Source organism: Eumetopias jubatus, unplaced genomic scaffold (genome assembly GCF_037043125.1).
Source record: "Eumetopias jubatus isolate StellerSeaLion01/CBP00866 unplaced genomic scaffold, mEumJub1_p1.0 scaffold_12, whole genome shotgun sequence".
NCBI lineage: Eukaryota > Metazoa > Chordata > Mammalia > Carnivora > Otariidae > Eumetopias > Eumetopias jubatus.
In genome coordinates, this window is record NW_028274818.1 from 109,578,020 (window position 1) to 109,591,878 (window position 13,859).

General features: G+C 59.3%; 1 protein-coding gene across 1 annotated transcript in view; it reads right to left on the reverse strand.

Annotated features, from left to right (window-relative positions):
- Positions 1 to 13,859, reverse strand: part of LOC114199949 (kinesin-like protein KIF19) — a 34,633-nt gene that overhangs the window by 14,674 nt on the left and 6,100 nt on the right. Inside the window, exons 5-13 of the mRNA XM_088017190.1 lie at positions 13,214 to 13,350; positions 12,960 to 13,085; positions 12,096 to 12,290; positions 9,120 to 9,272; positions 8,422 to 8,544; positions 6,412 to 6,535; positions 2,975 to 3,152; positions 1,650 to 1,833; positions 91 to 361 (exon numbers count right to left, since the gene is read on the reverse strand). Coding sequence (XP_087873316.1) covers positions 91 to 361; positions 1,650 to 1,833; positions 2,975 to 3,152; positions 6,412 to 6,535; positions 8,422 to 8,544; positions 9,120 to 9,272; positions 12,096 to 12,290; positions 12,960 to 13,085; positions 13,214 to 13,350 — 1,491 coding nt within the window. The remainder of the gene's footprint in view (positions 1 to 90; positions 362 to 1,649; positions 1,834 to 2,974; positions 3,153 to 6,411; positions 6,536 to 8,421; positions 8,545 to 9,119; positions 9,273 to 12,095; positions 12,291 to 12,959; positions 13,086 to 13,213; positions 13,351 to 13,859) is intronic.

The window sequence follows — 13,859 nt, forward strand, 5'->3', positions numbered from 1 at the left end:
CCCTCCTACACCCAGGGACCAGGCTTTTGTCCGAGCACGTGCATGCGGTGCCCACCTCCCCCTTCTGGGGCCGGGGCAGGGCGGCCTCACCCTGAATCAGCTGCCACAGGTCACGGATGAGTTGCTCGCAGAGCTGCCGGTGCTGGTGATGACGCTGGATCACAAAGTCCTTCTGACAGAGCAGGTGCCTCCGGCGGAGCTTGCCGGCCTGCAGCTCCGTGTTCTCCAGCTCTAGCTCGTGCGCCCAGCACAGCAGCCGCAGAACCTCCCGCTGGTCCTCGCTGATGACCTGTGTGGGCAGCAGCTTCTCCAGCTGCAACGCCTTCCTCTTGGCATTGGCCAGCCGCTGCTCCAGCCCGGCCTGTGGGGGGACGGAGCGTTCGGGCGGGCGCCTACGGTCCATGCTCCCAGCCAGCACGTCCCAGGGGGCTCGGCCTCGCACCCTGGCCTCACGAAAACATGTGGCCATCACCCTGCACTAACCACGCCCTTTATCATCTGCGTTCTGATGCTTTCACACCTGGGGCCTCGCCGACCCTGGAGGGACTGCCCCTCCCAAGGCGAGCTCGTTCCTGAGGATCCTAAACCACCCACCCAGGAAGCACATGTCTCAAAAGCAGACCAACCAACCCAGAGCCTGCACCCCAACCCCCTCCTAAATGGGGCTCTCATGCTCTGGGCCACTGTCCCCCCTGCCCTAATCCCCCAGGGACCAGACACCCAGGACAGCCCCTCAGCCCCAGAGCCCCTTGGAATTACTCAAACTAGCCGGGCCTGAGCCTGCTCACCCAGCCTCGCCCCTCCTTCCCGGGGAAACCACGAGAAGAGGCTCTCACCCCTGCTGCGGCCTCCCTCTGCCTCCTGACCGGCCCTGTGTGTCCCCTGCATGAAATCCCGAGCCCCTTCCTTCTGGAATTGTGAGTAGGACTAGATTTTCAACGGCTGTCGTCTCCTGGTCTGTCGGCCCTACTGTGCCTCAGACCGTCTATGAACACACGACACTTCAGAACACACCCCAGGACTCAGCCCTCACTGCTGTGTGCACAGTAGGAAACCAGTGCTGCAGCCAAAGCAGCCGTGCGTGCCCACCCCCTGGATCCCGGTATCAGGCACAGGTGGGATGACACCCCCAGTGTGGCCCAGGACCACGTGCTCCAGCCTTTCACTTCCTCCTCAGATTGGGAGGGCGCAACTTCCAAAAGGAAGTGCTAGGGAGGTTCCAAACTGCTCGGGGAGATGCGACAACATAAGGAGTTCTCAGCTTGGCTACGTGGTTTTTAAGTGAAGTAAGTGCCACCTGCCATCAGCAGCGCGACCTCATCAGATGCCTCCTCCACGAGCCTGAACAGACACCTGCGCACGGGAACCACTGTGCAGACCCAGTGGCTCTCCAGCCGGGGCCGCCCCTGTTGCGTGCTGCCCCCTGCTGCCCCCTGCGCCCCCCTGTGGCCGTCACTAGCAGGAAGGGCATGGACTCTGCGGTCGGCCCAGGTCCCATCCCGGCTCAGCTCCTCCTGCCTCCAGGGACGCGGAACAGCTTATCTCGGCTCCCTGAGCCGTCCCCGTCCGCAGTACGGTGCTGGCGGCCCGACCCGGTGCGCTGTGGTCACACCCCTGCTGTGACCTGCATGTGCAGCCCCCTCCCCCACCTTGATGGCCGCGGTTTTCCGCTGCTCGGCGAGAAGCATGTTGACCTCCTCTCTGGCCAGAGCCACCTCGTGTGGCTCCGCGGACTCGCTCTCGTCCCCGTCCACGTCGGTCTCTGCCGGCTCCTCGTCCCTCTCTGGAGTCCCGTCACTGTGCGCGTGCTGGTGGGTCTTCTCCCGCTCCCAGCTGCAGCCGCAACAGAGGGATCGGGGGTCAGGGTGCAAGCCACGCCTGGGAGGGCCTACCCGCGGGCCTGGGCAGAATCGGGTCTGCCGCCTCATCGCTTCTACACTCGTAAAACACAAAAAGGCATGAACAAAAACTGGAAGGAAATAAAGAGGCAGTGACCATTAAGCAGGATTGCCGGACGATCAAGCGCAGGACTCCCCTGCCTCCAAGCCCGGCTCTGCCCGGGAACCTCGGGCCACCTGTACGCAAACGCGCCCCCATTGAGCCCGGCTCCCGTGGCCGTAGGAGGGCAACAGTGCACCAGGGCTCTGGGGATTGACATGATGACCCCCGCTCAGGGCAACCCCTCAGAGGGGCACGGTGGGCACCATGGGGGAAGAACGGCAGGAAGGGAGGACAGAAGCGGCAGCAGGGCCGGGCGCAACGCATGGAGGGAGGGCATTTCCTGGTGTAAGAATTCCCCCGGTGCAGATATCACGCTGTTTGTATAACTCAGAAAATAAACAGAAAGGAGGAAGCAGCAGCAGGAGGAGGAGAAATGTAGGGAGGACCGGACAAGAAAGCGCTCGGCATTAAGTTACCGCAAGCAGGGGAAGCCAGGCATCCCATTTTGTGCAGGGCAGGGCTGGGCACACATGCTCCCTGTGTGACTGTAAATAGCGCCCCTTCCCCCCTCAAACGCATCCTGCTCCAGGTGACAAACAGCACGATCAGTCCCTCCACATGTGGTCAGTCTATTCGCAGTAGGTCCAAACAGCAAGGACGTGTGGAACGGCAGAAGAGTCCTGGCCTGGTGGGTGTGCAAACCCACATCCCCTCTGAGCCTCAACGTCCTCTTCTGTGAAATGGGGCTGATCCTAACCTGCCAGGGCTGGCTCTGGACTCCAGCCTTGGACGGAGAGATCACAGGGACCCAGAAGCCTTCCCCCACCTGGCCCAGCTTAGCTACGGGGGCAGGAGAGCAGGGAGGGATTGGGCCAGGAGTCCTGCCCGGGAAGAGAGGGAGCCCTTCACTGAAGTTCCCCTTGGCAACCTGCAGGCAGTAGAGAGAAGCTGGACAAGAGGAACTCGTACCAGTGGCTCCCCGCGTTCTGGCTGGCCTCCTTGCCCCACGGGGACGGTAAGTGGGCACACTCACTCTGCAATGGTCAGCAGGTGGCGCGATGTGTCAACGTGCAGCTCTATATTGGTGTTCTCCAGCTCCACCAGGCTGCGCCGCATCTCCAACTGCTCCTTGAAGGCCCCAAGGAGCTGCGCCCGTATCTTGTTCATCTGAAGGTGGCTATCCTCCTCTCCATCATGGGGGGGAGTCATGACTGGGGGCAGGAAGAGAGCCAGCTGCCCTAGGAGCACTGCTACCTAAGCCAGGGTTGAACTCCATGCCTGCCCACCAATACCGGGTCCGCACCAGGGAGGAACTCTATACACATGTTTGGATGGATGGATGGATAATGGATGGGTGAATGATGGATGGATGGATGGATGGATGGAGAGATGGATGGGTGGATGGGTAGATGAATGATGAATGGATGGATGGATGGACAGATGAATAGGTGCATGAATAATGGATGGATGAGGAGATGGATGGAGAGATGGATGGGTGGATGGATGGGTGGGTGGATAGGTAGATAATTGGATGGATGGTTTAGATGGTCTCTTTGCCTGATTTGGGGTCAGATTACCTGGATTTGAGTCTCAGGGATCCAAGGAGGGGTGTGGCTGGGCTAGCCATCTGAGTTCAGACCTCACTTCCTCATGGAAACCCTCCCAGAATCTCAAGCTGGGTCCACCTGCCACTTGTTCTGATAACATCCTGCCTTCTCCTTCACAGTCCTCTGCATATCGATAATTGATAAATGTTTTGTGATACATTTGACACCTCTTTCCTGCTAGAATGTAAGTTCCACAGAGCAACCTAGTTTTGTCCTTTTGTTTCCCATGTAGGTCCCTACCTAATAGTTGTCCACGATTAATTGACGGTATTCCCCTACTGTCCCATTGGTAGCTCCACTCTGGCCACACATGGTCTATTCCCCTGACCTGGAGGGCAGGGATCAAGGGGCACCTTTTCCTTAAATGCCAAGTGATCTGAGACGGGCAAAATGAGCAACGCATCCAGAGACTGGACCATTGTAGTCGTTACACGATTCTGGGGGAGTACTTGGTACCCTGGATATTCTCATAATGCTCCCGGCAGAGGCATACACACAGTGTCCCACTGCCACAGGACCCAAGGGAAGCCCGTCACGCCCTCAGGGCTCACCATGAGACCACCACCCCCTTATGATGTTGCCCGCCTCCCCAGTACAGACCACCTAGGACCAGCCCCAATAATTAAGAGGCCATCAGGGTGAAGGCCCTTGTGGCATGCCTCCCTATTCACCCCCAGCCCCAAAGAAGCCCAAGCATCCTGGTCACCACCTAGCTTTGCAAATGCTCTACAACAACCCCATCTTCCACCCCCACCGGCCTCCCAGCCCTCCATTGGCCCCACGGGACTCAGTCTGCCGTCAGCAACAGCCCCTCTTGATGGAACACTTCCTCCACCTTCTTGCTCCAACAGAACTCTGAGCTCTCCAAATCACCTAAGACAAATGGGCACCCATGTGCCCAAGGAGGCAGAGTAGCTAGAAAGCCCCAAAGTACCCATCAAAGAGGATGAGATACTCAGACTCTAGTGGAATGCTCCGTGGCTGTTAGAAAGAATGGGGCAGACCCACTGCACAGGTGGATGGCCCCCAGGACTCACCGCTGGGTGAGGAAAACAAGGAACAGAGCAACGGCCATAGGCTGGTGTCACTTACCTAACAGCCCAAAGCCGATCCCCTGCCCCACGCGTACATGCGCACAAACCACGCGTCCCTCTCTAGGGACGCTGCACAGAACACAGTCCAGACAGGCTCACATCAAAATGACAGCAGTGGCCTCAGGGAACGCCCCCTCTTCCCAACATTTAGATACAACTACTGATTTATAGGAACTCAGAGCGTGGAGCTGTCGGCAAATCCACGGGACAAATGACTCAGTTTCTTCAGCAAGACTCAAAAGGAAAACCACAAAAAGGGTTTTCCCTTTTTTCTCTTCTATTAAGTGGGGATGCCCACTTAATAGAAGAGACCACATTTGAGGTGTGGCCCGATGACACCGATGGGCTTGCTAGAAACATGCATGCCTACCAACCCTAACCCTTCGAGATGATGGGATGGGGGCCATGTGGGAGGACAGAGCGAGCCTGGCGAGGAGTGGCGGCTCTGGTCGGGGGCTGCCATTGTGGCCTTTCTCCTCCACCAGTGCCGGAAATTCCCGTAACAAAAGACATGAGCCACATGCCTGCGTGGGGTCGGGATGCACAGGCGGGCCTGCCCTGCCCTCCCCTCCCTAACACACCAGTTTGCTCATCCGGACCCCCTCGGGGGGCACACTACGGTCCCACAACCTCCTGGGCACTGGAGGGCACGTGCCTCATCGCAGATCTGGAGGGGTGAGGGGGCTGGAGCACAGAATGCACACGCTGTGTGAACAGTTTGCCACGAAGCCGGCCTCCCAGAGACACAGGGTAATTCACACGCCCAGGAAGAGTGTTTATGCTGCCATCTACATCCTGCATTTTATAGCATCCATTTACTATGACCTGACGTTGTGGCTTTAGCCAATCCGATAAATGAAAATTGTTTCAATGTGTGTCTGTTTCCTGACGCAATTAAGAATCTTTCCCTGTGTTTGTTGGCCGCTAGGAATTCTCTGAATCACCTATTCATTTCCTCCCCTCAGTTCTGGACTGGTGGTTCTTTCTTATTGGTTTTCAAAAGTCCTTTATTTATTATGGCAACGCTTATTTTAATCAGCCAAAAGAACACGTACGCATGTAGGTACGTATGTACATGTACACACATACGTATGCCTTTCTTACCGGCATTTTTAAGGGTACCTTTTTAACTTACTGATTAGTTTTGTAATTTTTGGAAGAGCTATGATATGCCTACCCCTAAGGTAGGCGTACCAAAGGCTGGTTTGGGAAGAAGCAGGGAATGGAGAGAAACTGTATGATGGGCATGGGGTCTGCTCTGGGGAGGCGGGAATGCTCTGGGACCAGATGGAGGTGGTGGCCACACAGCACCGTGGACGAGCCTCGAATGCCATGGAACTGTGCATGTGAAGATGGTGAATTTTAAGTTGTGTGAGCTTTGCCTCAGTAAATAAATACAAATTTAGAGGCTGACATTAGGGGAAGTGAAGAACTCTCTGCACTACCTGCAACATTTTTTGTAAATCTAAAATTATTCCAGAACGGAAGATAATGTTTTTAAAGAAAAACGGATCTGGGAGGAGGGAAGAAACAAAAAAGTGGGGAGGTGAGAGGAGAGGAAAGGTAGGAAGGAAGAGCTCAGGAGAAGGCCGGGAAGGCAGCCGCTCGCTCCGCATGCTGCGGGCCAGGAGATGGAAGGCAGCGCGTGGTGGGCTGGGACTGAAGCCCACGGCCACGGCCACGGCCACGCGTCCCGGGCAGGGGACGGCAAAACCACAGGGGCCCCGGGACCTCGGCTCTACCTCGCGCATCCCGGACGCCAGGTTCACGTCTCTTCTCCATCTCCTGCGTCTCAATTTTGGATTTGAGGCGCTCGATCTCCCTGCGCAGGTCGGAAATGACGTCCGTGTACTGTGCGATGCGGTAGGACACATTCAGGAGATTGCGCTTCACCTGGTGGGTGGGACCCACGGCCAAGGTCAGAGCAAGCAGGAACTGCCCCCCGCCACGTGAGGTATTCATGCTACAAGGACGCCGACACATTTTGTTAGGAAAACTCAGATCGATACAACTTAGCCTTAAAGACAAAGGGAACTGGACCCCTGCCCCCACGGGGATGAGCCCCGAGGACACGAGCCAGACACAGAAGGACACGAGCCAGACACAGAAGGACACGAGCCAGACACAGAAGGACACGCACGGGGACCCCACTCCCACGAGGTCCCAGAGTCGTCAGACTCACAGACACAGAGGGCAGAGGGCGGGGCCCGGGCTGGGGGGAGTGGGGGGGGGGTCCGTGCATCACGGGGACAGGGTCTCCGTGTACAGGATGGAACATTCTGGAGCTGGATGGGGGGGGGGGACGGTGCCCCTGAACTGGACGCTTAGAAATGGTTAAAGTGGCAAATTTTATGTCATGCATATTTTGCCTCAGTCAAGAAATTTCAAATGATCCGTCAAGAGTTTTTTAAAACCCCTCCCCTTGGGTGCGCACCGCGATCACTTTCATCTGTGCCCTCTGGACCATCCTCTGTGCAGTTTTGTGCGTGTATACGTGCAGAGACACACACGGGGAGTTTCTTGGTATAGGCTTGGCTTTGGTTTTTTACGTAAATTATATCAGACCAGGGCTATTATTTTCTTTTTCATGTTGTTGTGTTTTTTGTTTTTGTTTTTGTTTTTGTTTTTAAAGGAGGCTCCAGCCCAACGTGGGGCTTGACCCTGAGATTGAGAGTCACATGCTCCACCTACTGGGACGCCAGGTGCCCCCTGGGGCTATTCTTCTCTAACTCGCTTTCCTCATCCAGCGCTGGGGCCGGGAGGCCATCCGTCTGCACAGATGGGTCTACCCCATTCTCTCTGAAGCTGCACAGTGGTCCACAGGACGGATGCACCAGTTTGCACACCCCGTCCCCTTCCATGGGTACTTTGGGGCTTTCAAGTAGAGCACATGGGTCCGAGTTTCTCTCTGGTGGGTTTGGAGGGTGCAAGTGCTGGTCTCAGGCCGAACAGAGGCGCTTGACCGCCCCGCGTCTGCACACCCTGCCCTCCCTCACTCGGGGCCCGGCGTCCTTGACCGAGCCTCTCAACTCCATATTCTCGGCCACTCTTCCTTGCAGCACCCCGTGGCTCCCGTTTACAGCACTGACCACAGTTGGAAGGGACATACTCATCTGTGGGAGGTCGTGTTTGTCATCTGCCTCGCCCCACAGCGAAGCTCGAAGTTCGACTAAGAGAGAGGCTGTCCTAGCGCCTAGCTCAGAGCCGTGCGGTGGGAAGGGCTCATCCCAGGTTTGTTGGTGAGGATCACACCTCCACTCGCTGACCACTAGGCATGCGTCCCTGAGCCCGCGTCCAGCCTTCCGATGCGAGTCCTCTGCTGCAAGCACAGCAGTGCGGCCTCCGGATCCAGGCGCTCTGCGCCACAATGCCCAGCTCTGCTCGGGCTGTTGGAAGGCTGGAGAAGTGGCTTTCTCTCTCTCTCCGCGCTTCCCTGCCCAGGCTGCAGAATGGGTTGATAATAGGCCCCACCTCCCGGGGAGAAGGAGGTAAAGAATTGAATCAAGACATCTAGTGCTCACAGTGCTCCTGGAGGACGGTTAAGTCCATGTAATAAACACCCCAAACCCAGATGTAATTAGGGATCTTGAGATGAGACCCTCCTGGATTTGGGGGGCCTGAAACCCAAGGCCAGTGTCCTCATCAGAGAAGAGAAAGGAGAAACAGAGAGGTCAGGCACCACATGCCCAGCACGGCCAGGAGCCTCAGGGTGGAAGGGACCCTCCCCTAGAGGCTCCAGAGGGAGGGCCGAGTGAGAACTCAGCAAGTGGGGGCCTCACCCGCGTCTTGATGTTCTTTGCCCTGTAGGCGTACAGCAGGGTGGTCCGAGACTCCTCGAAGGATGTGCTGGCTGGGCTGATGTGCGCGATCATCACCGTGCGGCTGTTCCCTCCCAGGGCATCCTGCTCAGCAGAAGGTCCAAGGTGGGGGTAAGGGGAATGGGGCCCCCACCTCCCGTCCCAGGCCCCTCTGGACCAGCCCTCTGCAGTTCCTGCTCCAAACCCCGAGAAAGGCAGGTGATGCCAGGACCAAGGGTTTGGTGCTCGGGGAGGAGACGCTAGGATGAAGTGAGAACTGTTCCTGGACCACCCCATCAGACTTCTGCTCCGAGGAGAACAGAGTAGACTGTGAAGCCGAATCCATGGGAACGTTTACGTATTGCTTTGCCTGTCTGTTCACCTACACCTTTGCTACGGAATAGAGCGGACGGTGTCCAGCTCAGAATAGAGGGGAATGTCTCACTGTCTGACCATCCAGGATGGGACAGGCGGCCTCAGTAAGGTAGTGAGCTCCCTGTGGCTGGGAGTATGCAAGCCCGGGCTGGCCCCTACTCAGGGGGATGGAGCGAGAGTCAGGCAGTGACCAGCCATGGTTTCTACAGGGTTCTCATGCCTCCAGGGGTTCCTGGCGGGGCCCTGAGACCCAGGTCTGGTCATCCCTCCTGGTAGGGAGGCCCCACACAGGCGGGCGGCCATACCTTCAGCAGGCGCGTGAGCTTGCTGTCCCGGAAGTTCACGTACTGCGCCCGGCTGCCGCTTTTCTCGCTGAGCGCATTGATGCAGTTGCCCAGAGCCAGCAGGGAGCGGTTGATGTGGGCGCCCTCCTTCCTCCTCTTGCCGCGGTTCTGGGTCTGGGCGGGAGAGGAGAGGTCGGGCGGTGCACCGACCCATCCCACCCGGGCCTGAGTGGCTCAGACCGCACGCACCGCACTAGCTGGGGCCCCGAGGACACAGGACTCTGCGTGGAGGGGACGCGGCCGAGCTGCGTGCTGACGGTGACCACATGCTCGTTAAGTGACATGAGAACTGGGGTAGGGGGCTGTTGGTGCACGACACACCGACAGGCGTGTGGGTTTCGCCTCGGCAGCCCCCCATGCCGGAACTTTGCCGTCCTTCGGCCGCGGCTCAGTGTCCCCTCCTGCAGGGGCACCCCGGCCTCACTCTCTGAAGTGGGGGCCGCAGCAGCCGGTCCCTTAGCCTATTTCTTCCACCACTTGACTTCCCCGGCAGCTGCCTTGCTCTCTGCCAGGTCCCACGTCTTCCCGCCTGCTCCCCACTGGATCCCAGGCTCCATGGCGGCCAAGCATCCCCGGAGCCCAGGCCTCAGCGGGGGGCCGCACGAAGGAGCCAAAATGCCCTCGGGATGAACACCTCTGAGTGCAAGCACGGCAGGGTCTCTAACTTTCTTCCCCTTGTCTGTATTTTGCACATTTTCTGTGCTGTGTTTCTAATACATTGGAAATCACACACACACACACACACACACACACACACACACACACACACACACACACATCTTTTTCTCTTTAAGGGCATGGGTTTCGGAGCCAACCTGGAGCGTGGTTTGCAAATCTCCGATAGATCTCCCAGTCTGTCCCACCTTCCTCATTTGCCAAAAGGGGCAATCTCCCAACTTCACAGGGTTATGGTGAGGATTTAGTGCTCAACATGTGCAACAGGCCTGCTCAGGCCTGGGCCCACAGAGGCAAGCGGTAAATGCCAGCTACTATGGTCATTACATAGGAGCCAGTGCAGGGCAGGACCGTAGATGCTGGTGTCTGTGTCACAGAGTTCAGGGCCTTCTCAGAGACCTCGTGCCCTAGAACAAAGTCCTTTAAGAGTGATTTTCTATGAAGAAATGACAGCTCGTGAGAGCCAAGCAGATTGTAAAAGTCGCTCACGTAGGCCACTTGAATAGACAACTAAACCAAAACCAAGGCCCAGAGAGGGGCAGTGGCTTACCCAAAGGCACACAGCAAGTCAGAACAGAGCAAGAGCAAGGACCCAGACCCTGGACCCTTTCCCTGCAGCCCTCTCCATCTTGTCCCGTGGACGCAGCCGGGCTCAGCTAGAACAGGCCAGAGTCCCAGACCTCTGTCACACGGGGCTCTCCCTGCGTGAACTTGTCTGCACCCACATCTGTCCATGGGTCAGCCGTGTCCTTTATTCTCCGTGCTCTGATGTTTGACATCTGGAGTCCTTGCTGACCCTGGAGGGACTGCCCCTCCCAGCCTTAGCCAATTCCCAGAGATACAGAACGAGCCTTTCAAATGCAGACCGCCAGCCCAGAGCCCACACCCCCACCACCTGCCTCCGGGCCACTGTCCCCCTGCCCTGATCCCCCAGGGCCAGGGACCAGACAAATAGCCATTATGCCCCAGGCCCCTGGAATTACTCAAACTAGCCGGACCTGAGCCTGCTCACCCCACCTTGCCCCCTCCTTCCCGGGGAAACCAGCAGAGGGTCCTCGCCCACAGCGCGGCCCCCCTCTGCCTCCTGACCAGCCCCGGTGCTTCCCTGCGTGAAATCCCGAGCCCCCTCCTCTTGGAATTGTTAGCAGGACTATCTTTCCAATGGCAGTCATCTCCGGGTCTCCTGGCCCTACTGTGCCTCAAGTTGTCTATGAACACACGGTATTTCAGACCAGTCTGCCCCCGGTTGCTGCCCTGGCCCCGCTCACTTCAGGTCCCAGAGCGCCGAGCGCAGGGCAGTGAACGGATGAGGCGACTCAGTGGTCAAACCCTAAGGACGCAGAGCATCTGGCACAAACCGGGGGCCAACTATCACAGGAGTGGACCGCAGGGATTTGGGCCAGATGCTCAGGTCCAAAGCCTGGATGCAGCACCAAACACCTCGTGCACGGCCAAGTCGCGGCACCGCCTGGGTCCCGGCCCTGCATCTGCCGCCCACCTTATCCTGTGCTGGGAGATTACGGGGGTTACACCTGCTAAGGTTTGGTGATAACATTACTGTGCAGACACCGCCTCTGTCCAGCACCGCTCTGTGCCGGGTCCTGGGCTAGGTCCTACCCTCAAGGAACGCTCAGGCCACTGAGGCAGCACGAGGTAAAGCACAGCCCCCGCTCCCAGCGACAGGTGCCTCCAAGCACAGGCGAGCCAAGGGCACGGGGGCAGGCAGGTGGGACCCTCGGAAGGACTGTCGGGGCCTACAGCCATGTCGGGCTGGAGTACACTGGGGGCCGTCCTCCCAACAGCCATGCTTTGCACATGCTGTTCCCTCCATCTGACATGCCCTTCCTTGCACCCCACCAAACTCCTAATGACCCTCTCAGGCTCGGCCCTGAGACCGCACGCCACCACCGTGCCCCCCTCCGGGCCCCCCCAGCCTGTGCGGACCCGGAATCTCCAAGCACAGGCCTCCCCGTGCCGTAATTATCAGCTCACGCAGACGCTCGGCGCTCCCTGGGGGTGGGTCTGGGCGCCGATCGTCGTCAGGAGAGCCTGCCACGTGGCAGTTGTGAATCTGTAAATACCGGCTCTGTGGGCTTCGCCTCTCGACACTCGAGACTCCCCTCACTCCGTAGGCGGCTCGGCGCTGCCCTGGGAGCTGCAGAGGCTGGTGGACGAGGAGGGGCAGGGCCCCGCTCGCGGCGGGCTGTGAGGGGGTGAGTAACTGTGGGGGCGTGTGAGGGGGCGGGGGGGATGCCAGAGAACCTGCGATGCCCGCTCCGAGCCCGCCAGGTCCACCAGGAAGAGCCTCCCGACATGCACTCCCTCCAGCATGTCTGTGCCGCGGCTCCGCCGCTGTACGGTGACCTGCAGCACGGCGTGGGAACGGGAGGACGTCCTGTTGGCGGCCGTGGGCTCCTGTGTGCGCTGCCGATTGCCTTTGGTGAGGAGCTGCATGATCTGAAGACACAGGTGGAGTTGGGTGGGTGGCCACACGCGCCCTCCAGATCCACGCGGGGCCAGGGAGGAGCGCTGGACCCCGAGCCCTCTTGGGCAGCTCTTCGCAACAGAACCTCGTCCAGCGCAAGCCATTTCCGGTTTGCGGCACGGAGTGACTAAGTGACCGAGCCAACCAATCCAGCCGGAAGGGCGGATGGCACACACTTGTGCCGCCCTCCCCCTCCTCTACCCAGGGCACACCTGGCCACTGGATCACCCACGTCTTCCCCACAGAGCCGGTCCCAGAACCTTCCACCACAGACCCCCGTATGGGCTCGCCGGGGTTGGAAGGTGGGCTGCAACCTATTTGTGGGTAAGCCGCCGGGCGGGAGCCACGCCGACGAGCCTCGACGGGGCACCTGCCGTCTGCCGGGCGGTGCTGGGACCGCAGAGCTTGTGGGGGATTTCAGACGGGCTGGGACTGGCTGGGGCGCCACGTGGGAAGGGGCTCAGGTGCAGGGGGGAAGAATGGTGGTCTATCAGTGATGTCTGCCCTGAGCGCACTGTCTGGCACCCCATTAGCCGGGAAACAGCGCGGCGTCGTGTGTCCGGCTCCGCTCTGTGAGCTCTGGCGAGCGTGGCCGCCGAGGCCCAGGCCCCCTTCCCTCCGTGGGCCCCTGTGCCTCTCACCTCCTGGGCGTTCGAGGTGGAGACCTCCATGATGCCTGCGATCTGGATGCTGCCCCGAGAATCCTCCCTCAGGTCCAGGAACCCCGAGGATGGGTTCAGGAGATCCCAGATCACTTCGTTATAAATCTGGGAGGAGAGACAGAAGCGGGACACGCAGCAGCTTTGGGGCAAAAGCAGCACGGGATGTAGGTCTCCTGAGAAGGCTCCGACGCCCCGAGGGCTGAGCTCTCCCCGAGGCCGGGGGGCAGGCTCACCTCCAGGTAAGACATGGACACACTGCAGTCCGCGTTGTCGCGGCTCTCCTCGATGGCCCGGAAGAGGTCGGTGAGGGTCTGCAGGTAGATGCCAGGCTCGGCGTCCATGCCCAGCATGGTGTAGGTCTTCCCTGCGCCTGTGGGCGGGCAGACAGCCGCCAGGGCGGGGACTCCTGAGGCGGGCTCTGACCCCGCCTGGACATTCGCCACCAGAGATGGTTCAGACCTCCGCCACCTTGGGCAAATGGTCCCGCACGCTCAGACACGCTCGTTTTCCGTTTCGGAAACCAGGGGGGAAGCCCTCAAGAGTCCGATGTGGAAGAAACTGTGGACACGGGAGACCTGGGACCGAAGCGCAGACGTGGGCCGGACGGGTGGAATGAGGGGCAACCACGGGGTGCATGCTCCTCCTCTAGCTCTCAGGAAGACGCGGGAGCCGTTCCTACAGTCGCCGGACTCATGCCTGTCACAGGGATGCTGCTCGCCCCGCCCCTGCTCCCCAAAGACCGGATGGCCCCTCCTCCGCCAGAGCCTGGCACACAGCGGGCGCTCGCTAACGGCTACTGAGCGAATGGATGACATCCACAGGCTGTGCCTCTGGACCAGGCGCTTCCCTGCCTCTGTTTCCCCAACTGCCCTCTCCCTC